The 12,914-nt window shown below is 34.4% G+C and overlaps 1 protein-coding gene across 4 annotated transcripts in view; it reads left to right on the forward strand.

Moving 5' to 3' along the window:
* The window catches only part of LOC118182926 (solute carrier family 35 member E2A-like), a 90,956-nt gene that overhangs the window by 62,436 nt on the left and 15,606 nt on the right, over window positions 1-12,914 (forward strand). For 3 of the 4 annotated variants that reach the window (XM_085808471.1, XM_085808473.1, XM_085808472.1), the window contains 2 exons: window positions 4,093-4,341; window positions 9,442-9,495. In XM_085808471.1, the coding sequence (XP_085664597.1) occupies window positions 4,093-4,341; window positions 9,442-9,495 (303 nt within the window). The remainder of the gene's footprint in view (window positions 1-4,092; window positions 4,342-9,441; window positions 9,496-12,914) is intronic. The other variant, XM_085808474.1, reaches the window with a different exon arrangement.

The following is a 12,914-nucleotide window of genomic DNA, read 5'->3' on the forward strand; positions in this document are numbered from 1 at the left end:
TGTGCATGATCAATTTATTATTCATTCTGGTGCAACTTCTCACATGTCTTCTCGCAAGGAATGGTTTACCTCAATTAAGCCTTAAGACTTGAACTGTTAAATGCGCGTCTAAATCGGCACTTTTAGAAGTGGAAGGGATTGGTGACATTTGTGGCAAAACTAAAAATGGTGTTGAAATAATGTTGAAAGATGTTTTTTACATTCCAAAATTAAATGCACAATTAATTTCTGTCAAAAATATTGAAGCAGTAGTTTTGAGCGCAATTTTTAAAAATGAAATAGTTTACATTGAAAACAAAAACAAACATTTTAGATTTGTATATTTGGACAATATTTTAGTGATTTTTTACCAAACTTATTTACAACTTTAGCAGTAAAGAATGATGATTTATGGCACAGAAGATTAGGACAATGTTGTGATCAAAAATTAAAACTAATGAATCTTCCTGCAAAAGAAACTTTTTGTGAAGTATGTGTTCATGTCAAACAAAGTGCTTTGCCTATAGGAAAGGGTCCTCACATAAAATAATCCAAACCACTTATAAACATACACACTGATATATGTGGTCCAATAGAACCTCAAACACTCCATGGGGAAAAGTATTTCATGATTATAATTGATGACTACTTGCAATTTATGCAAATTGGACTGCTCAAAAGTAAAAGTGACATTGCTTATGAACTTAAACTATTCTTTAAATTGAATCCAACTGTCACAAAACTGCGCTGTGACAATGCCGAAGAATATGTCAGTGGAGAACTTTGTGATGTTGCTAAAAGAGCAGGTGTAAAAATAGATCCTGCACCTCCCTATACACTTTTTCTAAATGGTGTTGCTGATAGAGCAAATATAGAACTGTACTGGAAAAAGCTAGAGCAATGATACTTGAGTCTAATTTACCAAAATTCCTTTGGGGTGAAGCAGTACTTATGGCTGCTTATATAAATAATCAACTCCCAAATAGTTCGATTGACAATCGTGTTCCTTATTTTTTGAAGTATGGTGAAAATCCTGATTTAACAAACATGCGTGCGTTTGGCTGTGATGCTTATACTCTTGTGCCACCATCCCAAAGAAAGAAACTTAGATGAAAAATCTACCATAATGATATTTGTAGTTTATTCCACAATGGGATATTGTTTAATGATTCCAGAAACAAGACGCATGATTGTTTCCAGAAATGTTATATTTAATGAAATAAAGAAGAAAGTAGAAAATCAAAAATATATTTCCGATAGTTCTGATTTGAGTGAAAATGACAATGATGACATTAAAAATGAAGACAAATCAATTTCAGGCACTGATAATGGCAAATTAGACGCTGCAAATCAGAAGGAGGAACAAAGAAAATCTACAAGAGAAAAGAAACAACCAGTTAGGTATCCTAATCCTGAGATCTACCAGAAAATGTTTGCACAGCAAGACACTTTGGCATTTGAAGATATTGTAAATCTACCACAAGTAGAACAAGAATTATGGAAAAGAGCTATGGACGAGGAAATGAAATCTATGGAAGATAACGATGTCTGGGATCTACAAAGTTTATCCCCTGATAAGAGAGCTGTTTCCTGCAAATGGGTTTTATGTAAAAAGCGAGATGGAACTTAAAAAGCCAGGCTTGTTGCTTGTGGTTTCATGCAAAAGGAAGGCATAGATTATACAGACACGTTTTTTCCAGTAATTAGTATGTGCTCTTTATGTTTAATCCTGGTAATTATCAATAATGAAGGTTTACAAACTTTTACTTTAGATGTCAGACGGCTTCCTTGAATGGTAAGTTAGATGAAACCATCTACATATACCAGCCAAAAGGGTATGATGATATGAGTGGTAAGAAAAGGGTTTATATGGTCTTAAACAGTCTCCGTGACAATGGTATCAGAAATTTCTTAATTTTGTTATTAAATTAGATTTTAAGCAATTGGACTCTGAACCATGTATTTTCATCAGAAATCTAAATTGTAAGAAAGTAATTATGGCTCCTTATGTAGATGACTTATTAATTGCAGGTTCGGATGTAAAAGAAACTAGTATTATAATATCATTGTTATCTAAAGAATTTCAAATGCCAAAATCTGAAAGGGTCTCAGAATTTTTAGGCATTAGACTGAAGTTTGAGTTTGGTTGTTTATATTTAGATGATAAACCATATATTGAAAAATTACTCGATAAATTTAAAATGTCTGATTGAAAAACAGCCCAAATTCCCATTGAAGCAAAATCTACAGCAGCTGATTTTCAGAAAGAAAATGCATTTCATGGCCCATACAAAAAATTAATTGGATCTTTACTTTACTTAGCATATATCACAAGGCCAGATATTTTATTTGCAGTAAATTGCTTAAGCCAACTGCAGGAGCATCCTACTGATGTTGCCGGTGTGCTCTAAAGAGAATTTTTAGGTACTTGAAAAACACCTTAAATTTAAAATTGATATACAAAAAGGGTGATTTGGAAAAGGCAAACTTATGTTTGTATGGTAGATGCAGATTGGGGGGGGAGATACTCAAGATAGGAAATCAATTACTGGTTACTTTAATAGTGTTTTCAAACTGTCCTATTATGTCGTGCTGTAACAAGCAAAATTGTATTGCACTTTCTTCAACAGAAGCTGAAATAATTGCTTTTTATGCAAAGGTATTCAAGATGTTTTATGGATAAAAAATGTAGTAAATGACATTTCTACTGTTAAAAATGTTTATATTTTTGAAGATAACCAGTCATGTATTAAAAGTATTGTTAATGAAAACTTTTCAGGTAAGCTGAAACATATAGATATAAAATTAAAGTTTACTCGTTAGATTGTTAAAGAAAATAATATTAGAATTGAATATGTACAATCAGGTTTACAAATTGCAGATATGTTAAGTAAGGCTCTGTCCAAAAGAAAATTCTATGAACTGTTATCATCAAGTTGTTTAAAAATTGTTTAATTCGTCTATGTTTTGTATAATGTGCGATTAAGGGGGAGCGTTGAGATATTTGTAATCACATTCTTATTGGTTAAAGGTAAGTATAGCTTTCTGTCATGTCCAATGCATTAAGTATCGGTCAGGTCCGAATTATTCTAAAAGTTAATCCCATTCTTTGTTACTTTTGATTGTTTGTTTTATGCGTCTTGTTTATGATTTGTTTAGCCATGATCTGTTGTAAAGTTATATATATAACCTCTGTAAATCATGTTCATATCAAAGTATCAAAGTTTTCACTCTCTGCTTGTAAATCTGCATGTAGTATGTAACTTTGGTTTTATTTCGCTGCGTGTAACTCTGCGTATCTCAATAAATATTTTAACCACGGCATTTTCTATGTTCAACAATTTGTGAATCTAAAAACTGTTGGGTTGAAACTGTTTTTCTTCATTATAAAACTTATATGAGCAAGGAGTTAAGTTGAGATCCTTGTTCTTTTAGTATAAAATTTTGAATCTTGATTTTTGTAATAATTTCTATTTATGACAGGAAAATCATTACTTTATCAAGGCTTATAGTTATTGCAAATGTGTGAATTAATAAAAGTTAAATTATATTTATTTTGAGCTGGGTGTTTTTTCTTGTTTAAATATACTGTAACATTACTCCCATACAGGCTGCGTTACATCAAAATATTTTTTGCTAACTTTTTTATGTTCGTAAAAACATTTTATCTATGGTTGGCTACTAACGACTGAATGGATAAGACCACTGAACACCACTAGTTCTCCTGTGTTTAGATCCCAGCAAACAGGCTGGCAGCATGGACATTTTCATGGTTTTTCCTATTTATAACATGAATACAAGCCAGTTTTCCCTAGGTAGTCTCCAAAAAGGCATCCTTTCCTTTACACAGATAATTTTTGTGGACTTTGCTTTAACCAATAAACAGTACTAATAGATTAAGAAAATGTTGAACGTTGTTTTCTTCCTTTAATGAATTTCCTTTGTCATAGTTTTAATTTTGATATTCTGTGTAATTTATTAGAAAGAGTACAGTGTTATTTGGTGTGATATAAAATTCACCTTATTTTTGTATATTTGTTCAGCTTATTGAATCTATTGTTTAAAATTTGTTATCTCGTAAAACTTTAATTTTATTATTGCATTTGTTTAAAGGTTTTCTACATTAATTCTGGGTTTAATTGCTTTGTGGTTTGTTCCTGTATCGTTTGCTGAAACAGTAAAGAGTTCTGCACCTGTTTTCACTGTGTTTTTAGCCTGGTTGTTGATGGGTGAAAAGACAAGTTGGCTAGTCTGTCTCTCTCTTATACCTGTTATGGGAGGACTGGCTTTATGTAGTGCTAATGAACTTAGTTTTAATGCTGCTGGATTTGTTGCTGCAATGGCAACAAATTTATCTGAATGGTATGTTGAAGCTAGAAATTAATATTTACTTTATTCTATGTATTTTTAAACTTGTTAGTTTTAATTACAGATTATAAAGAAATTACTAATATTTCTTCCAGTGTATTTCATATTCTGGCATTCCCATGTAATTTAACTTGCAAAATTATTAATACAGTCAAAAGTTGTTAATTCGGACACCCATAATCCGGAATGATCTATAATCCGGACCTCAAAGCTAAAAACTTTCTGCGCATGCGCCACATTGACACATGCACATAGGCATTTACGCGTGCGTGTAAGACCTTTACGACTACGCATATGCGTGTGCGCAAGTGAAGAATACGTTTTCGTGTGTGCGTTTTATGTATAACAGATGGTATAAGCTAAAATTATGTAATTATCTATTTCAGTTAATCTTGATGATTGCGTTGTTCCTTAATCTTCGAATTGGATCCAGCTTATTATTTTTTGTAGACTGTAAGAGCAATTTTATAAAAGTAAACTTGATCTTTCGATTATGTCAAATAGAATTTCCGATGCTGGAGCTCCCAAAGGATCTACAAAACGAAAGTATATTTCGATGTCCATCAAACAAAAAGTGGAATTTCTGCAAAAAATGGATAAAGACATGAAGAAGATGACAGAGAGGTTAGTGAAAACGAAAAAATTTTGATTGACGAGTTAGTTGATATTCTCGGCACAGCAATTATGGGACTTGAACAGCGGAACTTTGTAACTGAACAAGAAATTATGTCTGTTTATAGAATTAAAGAGAAAGTATTATCACATAAAACGAAGTAAAGCAACTTACGTTGAAAGAAATGTTTAATAAAGTAAACAAATAAATGTTAAGATTTTTTTTTTGTAAATTTTGATACCCTTTAGATCATAATTGTTCTTTATTTCATAATTTTAATTTTAGAATTTCTGCATGCCATCTTACGAGATTTAAACTGATGATCTATAATCCAGAAAAATCGATAATCTGGAATTGCCGAAGTCCTGACGAGTCCGGATTAACAACTTTTGACTGTATATGTTAGTTTTTAGGAAAATCATTCAAAAAATTTTGAAATAAAAATAGGCATTGCAGGTTTTAGTTATATCACATATGCAGTTTTTGTATTAAGTTTAAAATATTTAACATGATTTTAAATGATGCAGAAATTTAAGATGAATGTATTTTGGGAGTAGGTTTTTAAGCATGACCTATCAAAATAGCCTGAGGCTAAACAGCCTCAAACTAAATGGCGCCAACAAGATAACCTCGACAAAATAGCCCCGAAGTAATAGCTAAGCCTAGTTATATAATTATATAAAATTAATTATATTAGTATATATTATTAAAAAAATAAATTTTGACAGTTGTTGTTGTCACATCCGTGTTACATGAAGAATGATTTCCAGAACCTACTCCAAAGACAGGTTGGACTTCTCTTTTCCACCCCAGTTTTGAGGGACAGTGCACTGGAGGGTGATCCAGGGGTCTCCCACCCCTCTCCCCTTCCACCAAATCGCACGAGAGGACTTTCAGCTCACTGCATATTTAGAGTGCCTCCATGCCACATGGGCACTGTACATTTGCAAACATCTATCTCTTCTCCGGGATTCGAACTTGGGCCCTTCTTTACCGCAGTAGGTTCCCCTAACCACTATACCATTTGGGTGATAATTTTGACAGTTAAAAATATTTATTGAAAAGTGCATTTTAAAAATTGTATATGGGCATGTTAATAGAAATTCTATATGTGGTTGGGCAATTATTTACTGTCTTTAAGGTTTCTGTTCCTTACCACATTCTTTACAAAGTTACATTTCACATGTTCGTTTCATCTGGGACAGTGCTTATGGCAAAAAATGCAAGAACTGAATTTGGCAGAAGCTTATATAAATAATGAAAAATGTGCGTCTATATCTAAAGATGTTGTTAGCATTGAGTTTTGTACCAGTGCATGATGTTAGAGTATTTAAAGAATTAATTGAAAAATGCTTAAATGAACTAGACCCCATTATCAATTACTGGGAAGATACATATATAGGATGAGTAAGATGTAACCTTGATTTGCAATACATGTGTAGGCTCACTAGCGCACCATCAATGGTTTTTCTGAGGGGAAATAATTCAATAGAAGGGTGGCATTGTGCATTCCAGCAAACTGTAGATTGCCATCATCCATCCCTCTGCAAATTTATTGATAATTTCCGAAAAGAGCAAGATATGGTGGAAATCCACTTAATACACCTTGCTGTAGGTATTTATATCATAGACACTAGCAAAACTAAGTATGTGCAACTGAATCGACGCCTGGGAGCATAAGTGGAAAATTATGCAAATATGGAACATATGGACTTTCTTAATACTTCACATAACCTTGAAATGTAATTTTTGTGAAGAATGCGCTGAAGAACAGAAACCTTAAAGGCTGGTAGAGAATTACAAAATGGGGCTATTTTGTTGAGGTTATCTTGTCGGGGGCATTTAGTTTTGGGCTATTTATTTTGGAGCTTATTTTGTCAGATCTGTTTAGTCATAGGCTATTTTGATGGGGTATGGTTTTTAAGTGTGATGCCGTATGTTTAAGATGCCATAAATATGAATAAAACGTTTTTTGTTTATATATACAGTAGAAGTCCAGAAATCCTCAAAGCTTGAGACAAGAGGTAGTGCGGATTTTAGGTTTTGTGGATTTCAGGACAGAAAAGATAAATCATAATATTCAGACTAAAAGTGCAAAATAAATAAGGCGTATTAAATACATTTAATTAAATTATTATATAAATTATTGCAATAACTTATTATATGCATTAAATTATTATTACATATATAAATTGATTATATTGTTACGTTTCCTTCTTCTGACACCAGTTGTTACGTTATTTTCTTCCTTCATGTTTGTACAGGGTTCGTGTGGATTTGGAGTGAATAACAATGATAGCACTTAAATATCGAAACACACTTTATTTACCAATATTTACAAGGACAGCTACAAAACACTTTTACAGTCGTTGAAGATCTACTATAAATGTGCTGTATCAATCAGCAACACAACCTTCACACTGTCAGGTAATAACGGTGGAGACAGCTTCGCTGCAAAGCATCAGAGTACAGCTCCCGACTCTGCTCGGTCATTCTCGGAACTCCACATACTCTCGAGACTCTCCACACTACAACTCGCGATACACTCGACGACACACAGAACACCGCTCCCGCCTCTTCGGTCCAGTCGTCCATGGAGCTCAACATGCTCTCTCGACAATGCACTAACCACGATACACTGAGAGACTCCTTTGGTGAACTCGATGACCCACTCGGCACTCGCTGCCCAGCTGTCAACTCGATCGACTCGAGGCACTAACTATCTCACACTCTCGAGGCACACACACACTGACTGACTATCAGCTCACCAGACGAAGTGCACACTCTGACTGTAGACCAACAGGGTTTATATAGCTTTCGGCTTGTGTTCGAGAACATTCTGGGCTAAAGCGTTAAGAATTCGTTCCGGAAGGTTCTCCATCCGTCCATGGCATATCACCAATTTTGTCGCCAAATGGGCAATTTCTCGCCAGATAAGGCAATCCTGCCCCTTGCTATTTAATGGCAACCCTAAACCTGCTTTGCGGGGAAGCCATCTTACCGCGCCTGCACATTCCATAACAATATTATCATTGTATTATATATACACAGCATCGAGGTTTGCCAATTTCGCCTCATGCAAAGATTTCCGGTTTCAGATTCCGGTGTTAGAATCGCTGTTGCTGTAAAATTTCAACAGCTTTTCTTTATTTTCCCTTATATCATACACAATTGTATCGCAATTCCATACGATTTTGCGATAAACTAAATCTGCTATAAAATGCACCCGTCTCCATATTTTGCAGAATTTGCACTTTCTGCATTACCGTCAATGCAACCTGTTTACGTTGCAACCTGTTGTTTCAGTGTTGCAAGCAGTAAAATCATGAGTGTGTTTCTTATCTGTAATTGTATTAAAAAGGGCTGAAATTTAAAATATTCTTAATTTATCCACAAAATATCCAGATTAAAAAAAAAAAAAGGCAGCACTAAATAGTCTCATAAAATAACAACGATCAGAAAATACAACAGTATGCTGAATTTATGCATTTAATGCTGAAGTCAGAATAATTGATTTGCTGCTGAGATAACTAAGTACGTTCAGATCAGTCTGTTTGTTTAGTATATGTGAGAATTTATTTATTCATCACTCAGATAAGCCTATAGATGTTGTCGCAACTAATCTTAACCTTTCAGCATGCGCGAATGTGCAAAATTTATGACAAATTCAGTTTTTAATGTGCATTTTTCGCATATCGAAGCTGAGACATCTGAAGGTCATTTCTATTCCTCCCTTCTACCCTTCCCCACATCATGGAATGTGCCAACAGGAAGTCATGTGACTTTTTTTTTTTTTTTTTTTTTTTTAACTGGGCTTTTGTGCTATGTGGCAGCATTTTCATAAAAGTTACAACACGCACATGGTCTCGTTTTAAAATTCGGAAAAGTATTTTTTCTCAAATATTTTGTAATTTTGTGTTATTAATTAAGTATTAAAATTAAATATTAAAATTAGCTTCAATTTTAAAATGTAATTATTAAGTAATAAATTTAAAATTTTCTATAATGAAATACGTCATTGCATTTCCATCTCACTAACATAAGAACTTAAAAATAATTTACTTATATATGTGATATCATTTGCATTTTGCAATAATAAGATTAATATTTTATTTCTTAACAAATTTATTATCAATATTCACTCATTTTTGTCGTTTTTCATACCCCAAAACAGTAAAATAACAGATGTCGTAAAAAATAAGATGTGCGCATGCTCATGTAAAACTGCCAAGCGCGTGTGCTAGAACGTTAAAGAAGTTGAATGGAATGTGGAAGATTGTCGAGTTGAATGTGGAAGGAATATTGCATTATGTGTAACATTTGCTGTCATCCTTATTTCATTTAAGTGCAGTATGACTTTAAATGGATTACTAATGGTTTTGAAGGCATTTTAGACTTTTGTGATATGTATTTTAATCTTTTTATTGGTAATATAGGTTCTGAAAAATTCTTTACTATATTGAGCATTTGCTTCTTTACAGCCTTCAAAATGTATATTCAAAGAAGCTGATTAGTAATGAGAAGCACTGTTATAGGTAATGTATATCCACTGCTTTTCTAGGAAGTTTTATAGTAGTATTTTGAGGTATAACTGCTTCGTCATATATAACATGCATTACTTGACAGAACATGCAGAACTATGAAAGGGAGGTGAAAATAGGCATACAGAGAATGCATGTGCATAAATACTTGATTTTTATTGAAAAAAGATGCAATGCAGCAGTGGAAAAATACCCAGTGCAGGATTTACATATAAACTACACAAGCTATAGCTTAGGACCGCCGCTTTCTTGGAGGCTCCCAAAAAACCCTCTAGGTATCTGAAAATCATATTTGTCACTGCTGTATAAAGGGCCCCCATATCTGAAATAGCTTAGGGTCTTATCAGTCTAAATCCGGCCGTGAATGTACCATGTGATCAGTAGGAAGTAGGACCACTTCTTGTGATACAAGAAGCATCTCTTTAGGTACAGATGAAATCAGCATATGGCCGTATGTTAAATCAACAGGGGTTCTTATGTCTAAGGAATCAGTGACAATATGCTTTCAGTATGCTACCATAGTTCAACCTGCAGTTGAGGCTGGGGAAGATCAAGCAAACAACGGCCAATCATGTGCCAAAAATGCTTGATCATGTGAGATTTGGATACTTAGCAAAAGAAATTTATGAGTACTTTGTAGGACTTGGGAGCTGAGGATTCCCATGCATAGTCAGACATTATCTTGCTCAAAAACTAATTTGCAATTCTGAAAGTAGGATAATACAGCAATCAGCTGCAGTAATTCACCCAGGTATTATTGTAGTGCCTTCATGACTGTGATACGAAGCAGAGGTGACTGGCAATTTAAGGTCATAATGCCATAAAACATGATGCTGTGTTATCGAGTAGTACAGTGTTCGATAGCCACATCAAGATTAATCTGTCTCCACATCTCATCCTGGCTTTTACTTACTGATTGTCAATGGTGAAACAGAAGTGAGATTCATTGCTGTATGAGACTTTATGCCACCCAGTTGTTCGAAATAATCTTTACTGGTGTTAAGTCATTGATACCGATGGTTTCATGAGTGGCTGTCTTTGTAAACTGTGGTGTAACTGGACGATGCTTTCATCCAATCATCTTGAAATTTTTCTTTCTGGTATAAAATCAAGCAAAGCTTTTTGAAAATTCTGCATGATGTGGAAAATCATGCTTTGTAAGGTTGTCACTGCACATATTTAGATGTATGAATCCAAATACGCTGACATCCATCTAGATCCACCAGCACCCCTGGCACAATTCATTTTTTCTTCTTTAGTTCATCTCCAAATCTCTTGTGCACTGGTTTGAGCTGTATTACAATGAAAGCACTCATCAACCAATCAGCTGTTTATAGGCCTAAAATGAGTCTTTATGTAAAATGTGCGACTGCTGAAACTGACTTTATCCACAAGGCATCTCTTCCATTATGCATGTATTCTGAGATGAAAAATAGTTCAAAAAATGGGTTTCCTGTATTGACAAAGAATATTAGGTGTTGACTTCTCTGACATTTCCGTCCTTTTTAATCTTGCTAGCTTATCATGGGACACACTTGTGTATTAGTTTATCTATATAAACTGTTCAGATGTGTATGCCTTGCAATATAAGCATAAAACCAAATCTTCAGGGTGTTGCATTGACTTTGTCTGGTAGTATATTTTTAATTCTAATATGATGATCCCTTAATCCAAGTTTAAGTAATAGATCTTTTCCTTATTTATACGCTTAAAAATAATGCATGTCTATCTTACATATTTGTGATATATCAGAATATAATAAATAATAATATAAAATGACATTAGCTGTATTTAACAGCAGGGGGAAATTTGTAGACCTTTCAAGTTTAAAACCGTATGTTGATTTCTCTGTTTCTGTTGCTTATGAGCCAAATAATCAAACATATGGTTCTGCATGCTTTTAACATTTAGTTTAGGTACTTGTTCCTTTTTAAAATATCCCACTAGCAAAATGCATATCTTACTCTCTTTGCATGCTTTTTTTGCCTGTTTTAAAAAATGGTGGTAAGACTGCAAAAAGTGGAAATTTGCACTCTTTTCTAAATAATAAAAACTATCATGATTGCCTTTTTTATAAAATAATTACTTAATTGTATTTAACAGTTTGAAAACATAAAAACCTTACATGCACATATGTACGTAGGAGTGGATAGTATGTATATATACCGGGTGAGCCAAAAGTTTGTTAAAACTTTAAAAATTCAAAAAAGGAAGAAATTATGATAAAGAAGTGCAGTTTGCAAGGATGGACTCATAAGGAAGTTGGATTGTTTTTAGCAGCATAAATATTTTTAGTTAAAAATATCACTGGTTGAGGGCGCTGACAACCCAAAATGCAATGAATAGGACAACAGTACATTCATTTATTCTTGCAATAACAGTTGTTCAACATGACCTCCAGAACATTGTATGACACAACTAAGGCGACTCACAACGCCCATTACAGCTGAATGCAACATGTTGGAATGAATTACAGAAGCCTCACGACAGACAGAATCTTTGAGTTTGTCCAATGTTGAAGGGGTTGAACGGTATACAAGTGATTTTAAACAGTTCCACAACCAGAAATCAACTGGAGTGAGGGAGAGTGATTGTGGAGGCCATGGGATCTTGCAATCTAGACTGATCACTCTGTCTTCACCAAAGGTACTCAACAGGAATCGTTTTACTGGATTGGCATAGTATGACGGTGCGCCATCCTGCATAAAGATTATTACAGATAACACACCTAAAGAGGTAAAGAGATTTAATGCAGGGATGGCTTTCATGCGAAAGAGTGAGATAACGCTTAGCAGTTTCTCTGCCAGATATGGGATACAGTTCTTCAGTAAAAAATGGTCCGACAGTGAAAGATGAAATGAAGCCATATCAGACTGTCAGCTTGGCTGGGTGCTGTGACTTCGTTGTGTATTCACAAGGATTTGTCGTCGCCCATGTCGAATGATCTGGGTTGACATACCTGTGTAGAGTGAAGTGTGTCTCATTTGTCCAGAAAACATTGAACAACCAGAGGGTCGCTTTCAATTCTTGCCATAGTCCACTCAACACATGATTCCCTCACAGCTGTGTCTCCTGGTTGTAACTCATATAGTGACTGCAATTTTTGGGGATAGAGATGCAAATATCGCATGAACGATGTGTCGAATCGATGAGTGAGGCACATCCAGTATCCTTCCAGCTTTGAGAGCACTGCTACTCACTGTGGATGATTCTGCCTCTATATCATTCTTGGGAGTTTTTACTGCAGCTCTTCACCAATGAGGGTTTTCCTCTTTGTGGCCGATCCTTCAAAGAGCCAGTTTCTTCGAACCGTTTGACAAGCTTCAGTATTCCAGAGCACAATATTGGGCCATTCTTAGGTGTCAGTCCTTTCGCTGTGCGAAATTTTCACAATGCAACAGTTGCTGGCTCTT

Source organism: Stegodyphus dumicola, chromosome X1, assembly GCF_044657685.1.
Source record: "Stegodyphus dumicola isolate Sdum_Otavi_A_Nest chromosome X1, ASM4465768v1".
Classification (NCBI taxonomy): domain Eukaryota; kingdom Metazoa; phylum Arthropoda; class Arachnida; order Araneae; family Eresidae; genus Stegodyphus; species Stegodyphus dumicola.